General features: G+C 44.4%; 1 protein-coding gene across 1 annotated transcript; it reads left to right on the plus strand.

Annotated features, from left to right (window-relative positions):
• Positions 1–92: 92 nt before the first annotated feature.
• On the plus strand, positions 93–9017 carry LOC109875016 (UBX domain-containing protein 7-like). Its single transcript, XM_020467139.2, has 11 exons — positions 93–246; positions 1273–1429; positions 1619–1686; positions 1816–1881; positions 2020–2132; positions 2335–2481; positions 3887–3977; positions 4072–4205; positions 4388–4925; positions 5233–5312; positions 6853–9017. The coding sequence occupies exons 1-11, from the start codon at positions 147–149 to the stop codon at positions 7012–7014; spliced, it is 1656 nt and encodes a 551-aa protein (XP_020322728.1). The 5' UTR covers positions 93–146; the 3' UTR covers positions 7015–9017.
• Positions 9018–11722: the final 2705 nt, after the last annotated feature.

The raw sequence follows: 11722 nt of genomic DNA on the forward strand, positions 1-11722 counted from the left end.
AGCTGTGGTAGGTGCGGCCTGCTACTCAGCCAACGTAGTCAAACCAGAGATAGGGTAATGAAATACATTACCCACAATCCAACAAGTCTGTGTGACGCAGCCATCCAGGCAAAGCTCGCGAGTACAGAACGGCAGTACGCACGCGCATGATTTGTGTTGTTGTTGGTGGCGGTAAGATGGCGGCGCTCGGGGACGCATCAACTCCGGGGGTGAATGGGTTAATACAACAGTTCACATCTATTACAGGTAAAATGTGTTACCTTTTATTGTTACAATGTACATTTTTCATGAGTTAGCTTCCGAAAACAATCATGTCGCCCCAGCATCACAGAACGCTGCGCAGGAAAATCAGACGGGGCATCAGTGCTTACTTACTGCCCCCTCTTGTCACACAAGGGGAAAAAATAACTGGAGATAGCTACGACCGTCAAGTGTGTGGTCACCAGAATGGAACATATAACTTTTAAACATAAAATTACCCCCAGGAAAGACTACTTAGAATTGTCTTGGGATGATGTCTGACACAAAATGGCTTTCTAGAGTTTCCCCAAAAGTCATTTTGAGTATCTAGAGGTGCAATAACTCGCCTTATTTCCTCTCATTTCTGTGGAATGGACGTTGGGTGCAACATTTTCCTCTTGTCGAGCTAACCTAGCCTAGGCTCCACCTTACAATGGCTGAAACATCTCCCGCCTGTCATGTTCAAGCGATCGGAACGGAAGCACCACACCAGCCTCCCTCTGCTAACGTTACTGTTACACAAAGTTTGCATTAAAATTGTAATTTAACGATGCTACGTTTAATGCTATATATATGTAGATGGCAATTTGGCCGAATCATCCCATTTTTTTGTGTGATCGTATCATGTTCTGTCGAGAAGACATGAAAAGTGAAACAGACATGCGCAGTAAACATGACAAACTCTAACCATCTATATATGCAGACATTTTTGCATGCAAGTTTAGATTGCTTGTAAATTGCACATGTCACACAGTTCTTGATTACCATGCATGGAGATAAAACGTATATACATAGTGAAAGTGCCATTATCCTTCTGCCAGTGCGTTCAGCTCAAACAAGAACCGCGCATGCGCATGAGTCCGTTTAAAAAAAAAAGCTTGATCCTAGTTGGTGTACAGATCTCGTGAAACATTTAATAACATGGATTATGTCAACCAATTAAGAAATGATTCAATGCAACAAAATATATTTCAGATGTAATACATCTGGTCGTGTGTGTGTGTGTGTGTGATATTTGTTACATTTCCCCAGGTGCCACAGAGAGTGTGGGGAAGCATATGCTAGAAGCATGCAACAACAATCTAGAAATGGCAGTGACCATGTTCCTGGACGGAGGGGGGATTGCAGAGGAGCCCAGCACCAGCTCCAGTTCAGCAGGGGCATCCAGCAGCAAAGCTCCCCCCGCAGAGTAAGTCAATGGCCTGTTCCACCACACCAACAATTGCAGGGTCATAAGAGATGGGGCCTGTGATGAAACAAACCCAAACTTCGAGAGATCGCCAATCCTGGTCTTGTTGTTTTTCATTTAAAGCACATTCATGAGAAAAAGATCTGCACTCCTGGAATTAAAGTTGAATATTGTCTGTCTGTTTTGCAGTGACGAAGTGCGGGCGCCCATCCCTCAGAAGCAGGACATACTGGTGGAGCCAGAGCCTATGTTTGGAGGTACAGTACTGCAGAGTAACCCCATAATTTAGCCTACCTCACTACAACTTGTAGCTCCCTCTGTCTCCCCCTCTCTGTCTCAGTCCATCTAACAGTCTCTCACTCTCTCTCCATCTATCACTCTCGCAGCGCCAAAGCGACGAAGACCTGCCCGCTCCATATTTGACGGTTTTAGGGACTTCCAAACAGAAACCAGTAAGTTGCCCACATGTGTATGTGTTTGCATATCAAATAGTGCCACCCAGCCTTCAGGCATCTGGCAAAGCACTACTTGTGTTGTGATCTTGGTCAGGTTGTGGTATATACGCTAAAGGCTTCTCTGCCCTCTTTAAGTCCGCCAGGAGCAGGAGCTGAGGAACGGTAGTGCGGCGGACAAAAAACTCAGCACCCTGGCGGATCTGTTCCGGCCCCCCGTCGAGCTCATGCACAAAGGCAGCTTTGAGACGGTGAGGATCCCCCCTCCCCCTGGACACCCAAGCTCCCTTGACCCGGAGGACTGTCAGTCGACCCTCATCCAAACCATTCTGAGCTGAAAGGATTGAATAGGCCTCTAAGCAATATGGTAACAATTCCACCTAGCCTGCCAGAGGGCAAGGTGGAGCTATTACCATATAGCTTAATAGCTATCTGGCTCCTTTCTCTCTCTAGGCAAAGGACTGTGGTCAGCTGGAGAACAAGTGGCTGATGATCAACATCCAGAATGTGCAGGACTTTGCCTGCCAGTGTCTCAACAGAGACGTGTGGAGCAACGACGCGGTCCGGACCATCATCAGGGAGCACTTCATATTCTGGCAGGTACGAATGTGCACTCACACATGAAATGTCACCTTCCCATTCAGAAATAAATACTTTGTTTCAGTAGCTAGGTTTCCATCTAGTTTGCAGCAGATATTCATGCAAATATTATCAAATCTGCATAAAACATATTTTTCCCACCAGAGATGTTTTATATCAGACTTTTTGAGGATAAAAGATTGTGCGTGAAAAAACTTATATTCCCATGTATCGAATGAAAAATTCAAGTTAAATGGGTTTCAGCTCATTTTCAACTCTATTGATGGTTTTGTCATAAACTGTTTTATAGCAAATGTGCCCATTCTGGTCTTGGTACATGTGCTCTGGCCAACAGCTCACAGTTACTGTGTGGGTAGTCTACTTACATTATGTGATTATTATGGACAAGAGCAATATTATTTGTAGTTGTAAAACGGCAGCCAAGCATCGATCAACACCAGACTAAGACCCTCTATATTTATTGGAAATGAGCGTCAAGCTTTTTACCGAGCACTTTCACCACCTTGAAGTTCGTCATGACTTATCTGTAACCTAACAAACTGCATGTTTATTAGGACCACACAACATATCTTGGCGTGACTCCCAAGTTTACTTGGATATGAAGGCTATTATATAAATATCTGCGCATAAAGTAGTTTCCACCGCCATTTATCTCATTTTAAAAACATTCCACCATGTCGAACGAACATTTTGTCTGTCGGGCATTTATAAAATTGTACCGCCATTTCATGTTTCCATCAGCCCGGTTGTGTTTTTTTTTTCGTGTGTCAGGTAATTCATCTGCATGAAATGGTCGGGTGGAAATGTGGTTACTGTGACCATTTTTCTCCTTGTTATAAAATCAAATCAAAGTTTATTTGTCACGTGCGCCGAATACAGCCGTATAGTGAAATGCTTACTTACAGGCTCTAACCAATAGTGCAAAAAAGGTATTAGGTGAACAGTAGGTAGGTAAAGAAATAAAACAACAGTAAAAAGACAGGCTATATACAGTAGCAAGGCTACATACAGACACCGGTTAGTCAGGCTGATTGAGGTAGTATGTAAATGTAGATATGGTTAAAGTGACTATGCATATATGATGAACAGATAGTAGCAGTAGCGTAAAAGAGGGGTTGGTGGGTGGTGGGACACAATGCAGATAGCCCGGTTAGCCAATGTGTGGGAGCGCTGGTTGGTCGGCCCAATTTAGGTAGTATGAACATGAATTTATGGTGGTCTGCTTGAAACATGTTGGTATTACAGACTCAATCAGGGACACGTTGAAAATGTCAGTGAAGACACCTGCCAGTTGGTCTGTCATGCATACACAGTACATACGCTGTCACTTCCACACACACACACTGTGTGCCATAGAGGCGTGTTGAGGGGAGCTGACCTGCTGTGTGTGTGTTTGCGTTGACAGGTTTACCACGACAGTGAAGAGGGACAGAGGTATATCCAGTTCTACAAGCTCAACAAGTTTCCCTATATCTCCATTTTGGACCCCCGGACTGGTGAGGCCTGCTCTGGGTTTCTGAGTGCTTGATCAGTTACTAACACTAAAAAGGTTTTGGAAAGTCTTGCTGACTATGTTTGACCGTTCTGCAGGTCAGAAGATGGTGGAGTGGAACCAGTTGGACGTGGCTTCGTTTCTTGAACAGGTGACGGGCTTCCTGACGGAACATGGCCAGCTAGACGGCCCGGCATCCAGCCACCCGCCACCTGCCAAACGCGCCCGCTCTGTGAGTCACCTCCTACTCTCCTTTTTCAGCTTTCTCTTTGTGTTTTCTTAAATAAGATCCATATTGCTAATTCCAATCACACTGTAACTTTATTCTCTCAATCTGTTCAATCTTTCTCTCTTCATCACTTCTATCTCTCTTTCACACCTCTGTTTGATTTATTCTCCACATCTCTCTCTCAGGAGAGTCTGATAGATGCCAGTGAGGACAGCCAGTTGGAGGCAGCCATCCGAGCCTCTCTCCAGGAGACCCATTATGAGTCGTCCTCCGCCCCCGATCTCCCTGACTCCCCCCACTCTGCAGATGCAGACTCGGATGGAGACTCCGAAGCAGAACCCTTCTCTGACAGCGAGGGCCTAATCTCTGTTGACGGCTCGGACAACGAGACAACAGAACCCCGGGAGGGCAGCTCCTACTCCATGGGCGGACACACCCCTCCAGGACCAGCCCCTCCCACTTCTGCAGCCGCAGCCCCCCAGCCCCCGCCACGGCCGGACAGTCCCCCAGCCCGTCACAGGAAGTCCCCCCACAAAGAGAACAGCCACAGGAAAGAGGAGAGCAAAAAGAACCACTTGGAGCCTCCGGCGGCCACCCCAGCCCGCTCCCAAGCCGACCCAGACTCAGAGCATCGTTCTGGGGAGAACCATCGCACCTCAGCTGGCCAAAGCTCCAGATCTGTTAAGACGGAAACCTCCGACCTCGACTGCCTTGATGACAATGGTATTAAAACTACTGTGTTATTGCGCATCGTGTTTAAGTGTGTGGCTGTGATTGCTACTCTGAGATTGTAGTCTAGCAGGTAGCCTAGCAGTTAAGAGCATTGGGCCAGTAACAAAAAGGTTGCTGGTTCGACTAGGTGAAAAATCGGTCAATGGGCCCTTGAGCAAAACACCTGACCCTAATTGCTCCTGTAAATCGCTCTGGATAAGAGCCTTTGCTAAATGACCAAATGTAAATTGTGTGTATCTACGACTACGTCTTCCTCCATCTCTACCCTGACTGCATTCTTCCTGTATTGTATCGTCAGGTCCCAAGGCCAGACTGATGCTGCGCTATCCAGATGGCCAGAGAGAGCAGATCGCCCTATCGTTCAAGGCTAAGCTTATGGTGAGACTGGACTCTTGTGTTAGGTCTTCGGTTCAATTCATGAGGTGAATTAAGTCCACATAGAAAGTCCTGGTTAGTTTTCAGTTCAATAATTGATTTTCAATTAATCCTGAGTTGAAATGCAACTGACCCAAACTCCCTGGGACATTAACATATAGGACATTATAAAGGATCTTCCATGCCTATAACTACAGTGGCAACAAAAAGTATGTGAACCCTTTAGAATTGCCTGGACTTCTGCATAAATTGGTCATACAATTTGATCTGATCTTCATCTAAGTCACAACAATAGACATGCACAGTTTGCTTGAACTAATAACACAGATGTATTGTATTCAATATAGACACACAAAAAATTGAGAAATTTCAGCACTGTTGCTACTCTCCCTAGGAGTGGCCGACCTGCAAAGATGACTGCAAGAGCACAGCGCAGAATGCTCAATGAAGTTAAGAAGAATCTTAGTGTCAGCTAAAGACTTACAGAAATCTCTGGAACATGTTAACATCTCTGTTGACGAGTCTACGATAGGTAAAACGCTAAATAAGAATGGTGTTCATGGGAGGACAACACGGAAGAAGCCACTGCTGTCCCCAAAAAATATTGCTGCATGTTTGAAGTTCACAAAAGAGCACCTGGATGTTCCACAGCGCTACTGGCAAAATATTCTGTAGACAGATGGAACTACAGTTGAGCTCTTTGGAAGGAACACACAACACTATGTATGGAGAAAATAAGGCACAGCACACCAACATCAAAACCTCATCCCAACTGTAAAGTATGGTGGAGGGAGCATCATGGTTTGGAGCTGCTTTGCTGCCTCAGGGCCTGGACAGCTTGCTATCATGGACAGAAAAACTTGGGAATTAATTTATCAAGACATTTTGCAGAAGAATGGAAGACTATCTGTCGGCCAATTGAAGCTCAACAGAAGTTGGGTGATGCAACAAGACAACAACCCAAAACACAGAAGTAAATCAACAGAATGGCTTCAACAGAAGAAAATACGACTTCTGGAGTGGCCCAGTCAGAGTCCTGACCTCAACGCGAGATTGAGATGCTGTGGCATGACCTCAAGAGAACGGTTCACACCAGACATCCCAAGAATATTGCTAAACTGAAACAGTTTTGTAAAGAGGAATGGTCCAAAATTCCTTCTGACCGTTGTGCAGGTCTGATCCGCAACTACAGAAAACGTTTGGTTGAGGTTATTGTGGCCAAAGGAGGGTCAACCAGTTATTAAATCCAAGAGTTCATATACTTTTTCCACTCTGCACTGTGAATATTTACTCGGTGTGTTCAATAAAGACATGAAAACGGAAAATTGTTTGTGTGTTATTAGTTTAAGCAGGCTTTGTTTGTCTATTGTTGTGACTTAGATGAAGATCAGATCAAATTTTATGACCAATTTATGCAGAAATCCAGGTAATTCTAAAGGGTTCACATACTTTTTCTTGCCACTGTAGTTATCAAGCCGTTATTTAGTAAGCTGTTACCATGACTTGTTACTTAACTTCTTCCTCTGTCCTCCACCCCATCCAGGCTCTGGTGAGACACGTCCAGTCGAAGGGTTACCCCAATGAACGCTTCGAGCTCGTCACAAACTTCCCCCGGCGGAAGCTGGCCCACTTGGACTATGACATCACACTGCAGGAGGCGGGGCTATGTCCACAGGAGACTGTATTTGTGCAGGAGAGGAACTAAGCCCCTGTCTTTTCTATCTCTTCAGGCCACACCCATATCACCAATTCCCCAGGAGGACGTTACAGACTGCAACCTTTTTGTTCTTTTGGAACAGTGGATGGACTCCATTATCCATCATTCGACTGGGACGAAGCTGCTGGCTATGTACTCTGTTAGAGGGCATTTTGTTCACCGTCAATTACCGAAGGCATTCTATTCTGATTTTAGTTTTATTCTGAGGTAATAAACCAATCGGAGTAGAATACATTAGAGATACAGTTAGACATAAGCTGAGGGCCCGGATAATGATCAGAGCTGGCATCAGAGTTAGCAGACAAAATACTTTTATCCCCTGAGTTGTTAATACTTATTTTTTTGAGTCATGGACACCTACAGCCAGGTAAAGGAGGGGCTTGAACTCTGACCCTGAGCGCCGATGGGTCCCAAATTTGCTCTTCTCCGCGTTGTTTGGGCGAGGAGCTTTTGCAGTAGTGACCGTGAGAAAGGGGGTGACTTTGAATATGGGAATCAATGAGGGGGGGGGGGGGTGAGGGATTTTTGGGGAGGGGGTGAGGTGTCCTTAACTGTCAACCTGCACTGTACAGGGGTGGTGTAGCGATTGACATGTAGTCTAGTTTTTTTCTTATTTCATTAATTTTTTTATATGCTGCCCCATTTCCAAGAAAAGATGCTGATGCTTAAATATAATCATCAAAACAAAGGGAACTTTGGCTTGTTTGTTCTATTCAATTTCTACCATGATGTGTATCTGCAATCTGTCTAAATTGTGACCACGAGCTCAGAAGTATAGTTTTGGTGATGATGCATTGAAAATGGCCACAAAGAACCCCAAATTGACCCCTTGAATCTACAATATCACTCAGGTATTTCTTGGTACCCCCGCCCCAATGACCTGAAGGATCTTGTGTAAACAATGGGATGTGGTATTATCACTCTTTCTAGCCCAGAGCTGTTAATTGTTGGTCCTGTAGGGCCAAAACACTTCTGCTTTTCATCCTTTCCTTCTGATCAGGGACTAATTCAGACCTGGGACACCAGAGTGGTATACTTAAGCAATAAGGCACCTCGGGGGTTTGTGATATATGGCAATATACCACGGCTAAGAGTTGTTCTCTGTCCGACACAACGCTGTGTGCCAGGACACAGCCCTGAGCTGTGGTATATTGGCCATATACCACATATGCCGGAGGTGCCTTATTCGTATTATAAACTGGTTACCAACGTGATTAGAGCAGTAAAAATACATGTTTTGTCATACCCGTTGTATATGTCTGATATACCACTGTCAGCCAGTCAGCATTCAGGGCTCAAACCACCCAGGTTATAGTACAAAGCAAGCTAGATCTACTCAGGCTTTTTAAAAGCTAGCCAGCTTCAGTTTGTTTCACATTCAAGGTCAGGCTTTATCCGTACTGCGAAGGTGGATATTTCTCGTCAGCCTCGCACGTGGATAGTCGAACGCTGAACTCTTCATTGAGACAATGTTGAAACATCGATTCATCGGCGAGTCAGTGCCACATTTGACATTTTGTGGCGCAATGAAAGAAAAGTCATCTTGTGAATTCAGCAGGCTATGGTGTGAAATAGGCTTTTAGAAGTGATGTCTTTATTTTATGGACATCTTTGGTGTGCTTATCAATGCACAAGCACCTTTTCCCCACTCCAATCACTCCTTCTGTCTGTGGAACAGCTTGTTGCATTGTGGCCATAGACATATAATCCATAGAAGGGTTTTTGAACCTCTAACCCTGCCAGTTTGACTGTTAAACTCATGGGTACACTAGCAATGGCTGCCAGTCTTGACTTGAATGGGTACTGCCATCCTATGGATTTTATGTCTATGGTTAGTTGTGGCTTTGGCAGATTTTTAAATCCAATCGGGCAGAAAAACGTACAGTTTGGAAACCAAATGCTGTCATTACTAAATGTGTAATGTGATAGGTATTTTAATAGTAAAAACAATTTTTAACACAACATTTGATTAATAAAATATTTAATCAGTTGTCTTTCTCAAAAGAAAGGGATGATAACACAATATTTGCGCGAGGGAGGGTATCTAATTTCATTGGTACTCAAGTTATGGCTCAGACACTACTAAGGATCGATTGAGTTAGCCTGCCCCAGAACAGGTTGGTTCTAAAAGGTTTGTTGCCTTTGAAATTTACCTGGCTACAACGTGAGCCACTTTCCTGGTATCGGTTATCCCGAGTTGAATTTAGCCAGATAACTTTGGTCAATTCTAGCTCCTCTAACCTGATTCATAGTATAGGACTCAGTTGCACTCACCTATCTATCAGGTAGTATGATCTAGCCCAGTGGATGGTTAGCGAGGGGGAGCTGTTACAACAACTAATATCTATGTAGTCTAGTCAGATATTAGAGGGAGAGATAACAAGTAGTTTGGGATTGGGACCATGTACAATATTGCTAATCTAACTTTGACCCTTATTCATAGTTTGGATTTGTCTGTCACAGGGTTCCTCAACTTTGCAGTAAGCTAAGAATCTTAACAGTGGGGGAGATATCAATCTGTTGAGTTCTGATCTGAGTCAGTAGTTCAACATGGGGTCTTGTTGCATACAACTGTCTTGAATAAATGTTGGCGTATTTGTATGGTGATTTCTAGATTCCCAGAACCAATGAATCCATTTAATTTCATCCAAATCGTCTGGAGCTTCATGAAATGGGTTTCCATGGCAGAGCAGCCGCCGACAACATAAGATCACCATGCGCAATGCCAAGCGTCGGCTGGAGTGGTGTAAAGCTTTCCGCCATTGGACTCAAGCAGCGAAAACGCATTCTCTGGAGTGATGCATCACACTTCTCCATCTGGCAGTCTGACAGACTAATCTGGGTTTGGCGGATGCCAGGAGAACGCTACCTGCCCCAATGCATAGTGCCAACTGTAAAGTTTGGTGGAGGGGGAATAATGGTCTGGGGCTGTTTTTCATGGTTCAGGCCTCTTAGTTCTAGTGAAGGGAAATCTTAACGCTATAGCCTACAATGACATTCTAGACGATTCTGTGCTTCCAACTTTGTGGCAACAGTTTGGGGAAGGCCCTTTCCTGTTTCAGCATGACAATGCCCCCGTGCACAAAGCGTCGTCCAAACAGAAATGGTTTGTCGAGATCGGTGTGGAAGAACTTGACTTGCCTGCACAGAGCCCTGACCTCGACCCCATCGAACACCTTTGGGATGAATTGGAACGTCGACTGCGAGCCAGGCCTAATCGCCCAACATCAATGCCCGACCTCACTAATGCTCGTGGCTGAATGGAAGCAAGTCCCTGCAGCAATGTTCCGATATCTAGTGGAAAACCTTCCCAGAAGAGTGGAGACTGTTATAGCAGCAAAGGCGGGACCAACTCCAAATTATTGCCCATGATGTTCGAGGAGCAAGTGTCAACATACTTTTGGTCATGTAGTGTATATATACAGTGGGCTCTAAAATTACTGGCACCCCTGACCGGCAATGCACAAACAATACTTAAAAAAATATAAACAATATAATTATAGAGAACTCAGAATACAAACATGTGAGAAATACTGTACTTTCAATGTTTCGATGGAACCAAACAAAATGATTTAATTAAAAATCAATGTCCTCCAAATCAATGTTTCACAAGTAATGGCACCCTTAAAGGTTATTGTAAATAACATTCCAAAATTAAACCAGGAATTAAATTCCACTTATTTAAGTTTATCTAAGTCTTAAGGAACTATATTGAGCCATTACATCACTGTTTCACTAGTGTATAAAAATGAGGTAACACGCATGCAATATCCCTTTGTCATTCAACACCATGAAGAAAACAAAAAAACTGGCAGTTCAAAAGAGACAGATGGTCGTAGACCTTCATAAATCTGGTAGTGGCTACAAGAAGATCCACAAACTATTGAATATACCACTGAGCACTGTCAGGGCAATTATTAAAAAGATATGGAACAGTTGTAAACCTCACGGGCAGAGAAAGCATTTTGCACCCCAGGATAGGGAGGAGGATGGTGAGAGAAGCAACCACATCCCCAAGAATCACTGAAGGAATTGCAGGCCACAACCACGGGCTCTTTTGAAGGGTTGCCAGAAGAAAGCCCTTTCAGACCCCAAGACACAGACGCAAGCGCTTGGAGTTTGCCAAACGTCATTTAAATTATGACTGGTAGAAGGTGCTCTGGTCAGATGAGACACAAATGGAACGTTTTGACCAGATACAGCGTCGAAACAGAGATGCATACAAGGAGAGGCAGAGGTGGTTGCACTAAGTACTAAATGAGGAGTGCCAATAATTATGAAACCTTTATTTTGGTGAAAGGATTTTGGTTGGTTCCATCCTAACCTTAACCGTTAGGGGGATAGTATTCCACATCAGCGGCAAGGGTCAATTTAGTTATACGTTCAGTGCAAGGCAATCAGAGTGATTTGCATGAAGTAGGTAGAGGTTACAAACTCCGGTTTCAGTGTTGACAAGCCATGCACTACACTCGAGCAAAAGGCTAGCTTTTGGCTCGCACCTTCGGGAATCTCGTCTTTTGCTCCAGGTCCTCGCTTACGGGACATGCAGGTGTCTCCCCATGGCCTTTCATCGGCAAACAGTCCCACATTTTCCTGAGAGAAATGGACAGGTGAACACTGTTAGGGTAAAAGGTCAATGAAGTGCATCACATGTAACATGCTTTCCACAAACTCGTGGCTGTATGGTGTCTATGTT

This window comes from Oncorhynchus kisutch, linkage group LG30 (assembly GCF_002021735.2).
Source record: "Oncorhynchus kisutch isolate 150728-3 linkage group LG30, Okis_V2, whole genome shotgun sequence".
NCBI lineage: Eukaryota > Metazoa > Chordata > Actinopteri > Salmoniformes > Salmonidae > Oncorhynchus > Oncorhynchus kisutch.